Raw genomic sequence first — 6,000 nt, 5'->3', positions numbered from 1 at the left:
TATAGAGAACTATGGTAATAGCAATCTCAACGGCAGTTTAGGTAACCATCAAACCAATCACCAATAATTCCTGATGCCATCCAAATATTGGGTTAAGAGTGAATCCCTAAATTACTGTGTAAAAAAGATCAACCAACCTGAATCACACTTTTAAATTATGTTTATAGGTATTTCTATTTTCTTTTTTTGTTGTTATGTAAAGTCTTGTCAGTGCAGTAACATAATACAAGCACACATGTTTTAAGGTTAATGAGGTTATGTGTGCTTTGGCAAGCTTATGGGATTTGGAAACATTTGAAACAACAGCGTGTGAGGGGCTCTTGTTAGATGATGATAATTTTAACGTCAGGCGTATTTTAGAAACAGATAAACAGGACGATTAATTCTTGATAATGTCAGCAGATGTGTATCCATCTGTGTTTATCGCTGATTTCCTTCATTTGTTCAGTAGTTTACCTAAGAAGTGTCCAGACAGTGCCTTCTGCGTTTGTCACTCTGAGACACAGCTATGAATTACTCCTTCCTCTTGGAATCGGGGTGGCACATCAACAATTCCTGGCAGGAAAGCCACATGCTTTCAAAATTATTCTTATTATCTGGCTCTTTAAATGGTAAATGGACTGCATTTATATAGCGCTTTCACAGACCCAATGGCCACCAAAGCGCTTTACACATTGCCTCACATTCACCCATTCATACACCGACGGATGTAAGATATCAGAAAAAATAACTACAATGTTTAGAAACATGGCTCAACAACTACAGCATAATATATAAAAGCACCAAGGTTATGGTGAGTAACTCCAAATTACATTATGTTTAAAACTAAAACTGGCCATTGACTGAAATGCTTTGGTCAAAGGTAATGTTTTAGTATGGCACAATATACAAACCACATCCTCATACGTCAGGAAGAATATTAGACTGCATGCAGGAATGTGGAGTCAATCAGAATTTTTTAGAGCATCTTTTACATAATAATTTGAGCATTATTTCTGGAATAAAAATAATCGCATAATATCGTAAATCCATCTCTGAATGACTGTTCAAAACAGCACGTAGTCAAACCGTCAACCATGTGCTTTCTCAAGTGCCAGCATGCTGTCAAACAAAAGGATCTGTTTTGGCAGGACATACATATTAGAACAATGCAGAGTTTAGGTTCGGGCCAGCCCTTCAGCAGTGCGTGATGTTGTTCTAACCTCCGGAATCATGACCATAGGGTGGACCTGGGACGCGTCATGCAATGGGAGGTGCAGGAAAACAATATAAGCTGGCAGCGTTAATATATTTCACTTCTTATTTTGCCTTTGATGTTTTAGGAGAACACTTTTGCATAGTGAATGAACCTGGGGCTTCATTGATAAAGTCACATTCAAGCAGTGATGTACAACAGTGGTTATTCTCAGGCCAACTTTGGCTTGGCTGCCAAGAAGATGCACAAGTCGAAAGGCAAGAGCTGTGGTTACTACATGAAGATTGTCTTCTTTTTCTCCTCACTCATCCAGTCTTTGATCATTGCGAGTCTGGTGCTCTTTCTGGTGTACGGACAACCCGAGCATACGACGGAGGAAAAAAGACTGCAAGAGTTGGACCAAAGTGTCAGCAAACTCACCATGGAAAACTTCATTCTCCGTGGGAAGGAAAAGAACCTCACCAAAGTTCTGAACGTCACTCTCACTGCGAAGCTGAGCAATGACAAAGCTCTTTCTGAATTGCGCAGACTGGCAAACACCTCATCTATGACAATAAAGAGCATCCAAACAACTATGGTGAGATTTGGGGCAAAGTTAAAATGTATTCAACAAATTGATTGGTTGCAGATATGTTTCATACAAAAGATAATTCCCTAGTGAGAAGGTAGATGCAAAAAAAAAAAAAAAAAAGGTGCATTTAATAATTGCATGATGGGTGGTGTTCTAATAATGTTTTCTTAACATTCAGCTATGAAACAGTAATTTCCGAAATTTCTGTTAACTTTCTTTTAAGAATGTTTTTCCTTATGAACATTCTGGAAAACGTTAGCAGAATGTTAATGGTAAACCTTTATACTTACATGAGTTTTAGAGCAGACAGATATTTAGAGCATCAAAATGCATCACTTCAACCTCTTTTCTTCTATTTGATTTGTTTTTACAGTCTCGATGTGAGATGGAAAAAAGAATGGTTGCACCTCGCTCATGCCCTCCTACGTTCTGTCCAGATCCAAATGGTGAGATTGTTGTTCAGAATTTTTTTTTACATTGAATATTTACTTTACTTTTACCTTGATCAGTACAAAAATTCTGAATTTTTGTTAATTTAACACACACTGCCCGTAAGTAACCCCATAAAACTAAATATGAATATGAGTTTTCGGTCAGTAAATGTAGAAATCTTGGGTTCAGTAGATCAACTTGTCTTGACAATTTGCTTTTCCAGACAACAACAAACGCTTGCAAAGTATGCTCCTGCAGTCAGAGGAAATGCTCAAGCTGATCAAAGCGAACTTTACTCAGACGATGGCCTTTATGAGAATTGAGTTAGACAAATCCAACATAGACAAGGATGGGTATCACTTAGAAGCAATTGATCTGAGGCGAGACAAGGCTTTCCTTAAGGGAGAACTCAACTTGTATCAAAAGAAGTGCAAAGAGGATTTTGTCGATTCTTTACAAGGAATCCCCAACGTCACCAAAGAATTCCTCAAAAGGATCGATGACCTCTTCTCAAGACACATTTCTTTCCAGCTAACGTGCGATAAACAAAAACATCAGCTTGAAGACATTAGGGAAAACTGTAGCAGTCTTTCAAGAGAAGTTGAGAACAAGCTCCAGTCATATCTGACCTTAGTGGGGAACCAGTTCACAAAAATTAATGGAGAAAACGCCAAATATGAGACAGAGAACAAACGCCTGAAAGAGGACGCTGAGAGGTGCAATCAGAATCGCAGTGCCATGATTCGCGAGAATCGCAAGAATTTTGAGCAATTTAAGCTCAAGAATGACCAAGACAGTGAAAAACTTCTGCTGGAGAACAGAAAACTCAAAGGAGAGAACGGCATGAAAGATGACCTTATTTCTGTGAAAGAAAGGGACATTAAAATGCTCTCACACACCATTGAGAGACTCAATACCTCACTTGTCAGCTGTAAGGTGAGATTATGGTCTTTCAACTTATATATAAACCAAGTTTTACTCTGTTTTTAAATAAATTATTGTATTTTATTGTAGGCCTAATGTTATAAACAGTTATGTTTGCAGTTGTAAATTATTATGTGTATATTTATAATGAGCTTAAATTGTATTTTTCAATTCTATCCTTTTCAGCCACTAATGAGAACAAGTAGTCTGGGTGGAGTAAGTCCAGGGTTGACAGGAGTTGGCAGTGCTGGATCATATCCTACTGCAACTGGCAATATTGGACAAAGTGCAACCGCATTCGGCATTGCAGGATCAAATGTAGTAGGGATGGGAAAACCGGGTGGTGCAGGTCTTGGCTCAGTCGGGTCTAATGCACCTGGATATGGAGCGACTCTTGGAGGAGCAAGAACAACAGCGGGTGGGAGTGACGGTCAAACATTAAGCCAAGGTAAAAACCAAGCAGAATTCTGCACTTTTTCAACTAATAGATTCTCTTTTATTTACGCATAGTGTTTTCGGCTTATTTTCACAGTGCATAACCTTTTGTGTTCAATTTACAGCCCAAATATATCTCCATCTGAAGGAGCTGCATCGTTATTTACTCCCAAATTGAGGGAATGAACAAAGTCCTGGCAAAATCTGGATAAAGGAGTGTTTATATACTGATTTGACTGTTTGAAAATAGAAAACCTAAATGTACTGACCCTGCAAGTCTGTAATGTGAATACTAATTATGAATATTAATATACATTTTATTTTGTGGGGTGAAGTTGATCATGTCTTTTGCACATTTATGCTTGAATATAAATATATATCTTGTATATAAAAAAAATAGTCTATCACGATAGTTGTCTTTCATAGCAATGTTTTTTTGTTGTCTGCGTCCATAAAAAAAGTAAAGGAACAAAAAAAAAAAATCCATGTCAACATGTGTTATTCATGCTATTCATTTATTTTTTACATTTTTTTTTAACTTTAGTCCGTTAAATAATGGCTCAAATAATTCATACAGAAATCAAGTCGCACTAGTAAAGGCTATAAAAAGGTAAATGTGGCTTGGGTTAAATATTAATATAATGTTGCAGTTAATTATATTAAATTGCAAATGCCTATTAAAGTGTATATGCCTTACTCATAATTACAGAACCTGATATTAGTACAAATGCCTAAAATGTTTTGCATTCTTTCAGCCAAACAAGCTGTAAACAAACTAAAACTAACAAACTAAAAATACAACGACTCCAGGTGTATGACACCAATGCAGTAAAATGAACATGCGTACAAGAAGAACTATCAATTAAATTTTCAATAGGTCCACTTCACAATAAGATTAAAATAGCTCTGGCTAACCATCGGGCTATTGTCATTGTTTTGCGTCAATGGGAAGCACTATTTAAAACAGAGCTGCTCTCCAACCAAAGCAAATCCGTTTATGTGTCATACCGAGTCATCACTCAACCAACATGCAGTAAAGTGATGGCATTAATGCATTCTGACGATAAATATGTTGTAAAATAATTCACATTAAATATGATTAATATTAAATATGCTGCCAGTGTGTATTGTGAATAAAGAAAGAAATGGATTTAAAATGCAGAGTAAGGTATCAACCCATGCACCATGTGAACATAATGTAAAACAATTAAAATAATTTCCCATGTCAACAAGCATCCTGTCACCAAGCGACAGGATGCTTGTTGAAGTGCCAACAAGGTGGATCAGACAAAAGCAAAGGAACAGGGCGCCAATTAATAGAGGCGTCACAGAAGGAGCCGCTATCCAGCTTAAAGGATATCCTTTGTTTGACATTAGTGATTTTCCACTTAAGACAGTAAGATCTCCTGTTCTCAAAGAGTGTAGACAGGTTTTTGGTGGCTCTGACGTCTTGTCAACTTCTTTAAAAGATCTATGTAAAGACACAGAGACATATTGTAGACAATGCGAATATTGTTTGCGGGTGTGGAATGTTAAGTGCCAGTGTCTCTGAACTTTATCGGATGTTACTTAGCCTTTTTGTTTCCAGCATGCCCCATTGTAACAGCACTAAGACTTATGTTTTTCTTTGGGGTATTTAGAAAATAAACATGGCGTTCCCGCTCCGCATCTCGAGGTAAATATCCCTTCTCCACCCTGCACCAGGAAACGCATTAGTGCTTATTATTATTATATCCTTCCTAGCTAGGTCATAGAACTCATCACCTTTTGTCTCTAGAAGCTCAGATTCTTTGCACTAATTGCATTTCCTATTTGCTTGGCCCTTCTGTGCCCACCATTCTGGTAAAGATATTAAAGGCCAAAACACTTCTCTAGTTGACCTCTGCACATGGTCTCTTGAGGGTCCAGATTATGCAATTTTTCAAAATGATGAAAACAGCAGGTGCTATTTAAAATTTGTTGTTTAAGATGTACTAAAAATATTATTTTACACCACTACATGGAACTTTTCACTTACAATGTCAGGTAAAATGCAACAGTCTGGTTAATGAAATTGTTATGCTTTACAGCTGTGAGAAAATAAATTCCCTTTAATATACCTTTTAGTCTTTTTTTTTTTTACAAAGCGTTTTATTCAACTGATCAATCTTTTATGTGGATCTGCAGAACTTACTCCATATGCTTCATACAGATATGATAGACATTAAAATTATAGAGACATACAAAATGTTAATAGAAAAAGTAAAAAATAATATTTGTGTGTTTGTCATATCAGTGCAGCCTTAAATTTGGTCCGTCGTCCTGACAGAATAAATAATATATATTGGGGTGAATTTGGGTTGATTTGGACACGTTTTCCCAGTCACCTCTATGGCAAAAAGTGTCCCAATCAACCTGAATTATGTTTCCATATTAGAGGTAACAACAAAGCATCAAACATACC

General features: G+C 36.8%; 1 protein-coding gene across 1 annotated transcript; it reads left to right on the top strand.

The window, feature by feature from the left end:
• Positions 1–1,137: 1,137 nt before the first annotated feature.
• On the top strand, positions 1,138–5,654 carry plvapa (plasmalemma vesicle associated protein a). Its single transcript, XM_079612058.1, has 5 exons — positions 1,138–1,772; positions 2,140–2,212; positions 2,422–3,134; positions 3,309–3,570; positions 3,683–5,654. The coding sequence occupies exons 1-5, from the start codon at positions 1,386–1,388 to the stop codon at positions 3,733–3,735; spliced, it is 1,488 nt and encodes a 495-aa protein (XP_079468184.1). The 5' UTR covers positions 1,138–1,385; the 3' UTR covers positions 3,736–5,654.
• The last annotated feature ends 346 nt before the right edge of the window (positions 5,655–6,000 follow it).

This window comes from Phoxinus phoxinus (assembly GCF_949152265.1).
Source record: "Phoxinus phoxinus genome assembly, chromosome: 5".
Taxonomy (NCBI): domain Eukaryota; kingdom Metazoa; phylum Chordata; class Actinopteri; order Cypriniformes; family Leuciscidae; genus Phoxinus; species Phoxinus phoxinus.
Note: the sequence above shows the minus strand (reverse complement) of the source record. Positions and strands in the feature narration are given on the sequence as shown.

What these genes read in the sequence shown, in the direction of transcription:
- plvapa (XM_079612058.1), top strand. Translation starts at nt 1,386, where the DNA reads ATGTACAACAGTGGTTATTCTCAGGCCAACTTTGGCTTGGCTGCCAAG. An exon ending in GTTCTGTCCAGATCCAAATG is followed by an intron (nt 2,213 to 2,421) that starts GTGAGATTGTTG and finishes TTGCTTTTCCAG; the next exon opens with ACAACAACAAACGCTTGCAA. An exon ending in CCTCACTTGTCAGCTGTAAG is followed by an intron (nt 3,135 to 3,308) that starts GTGAGATTATGG and finishes TATCCTTTTCAG; the next exon opens with CCACTAATGAGAACAAGTAG.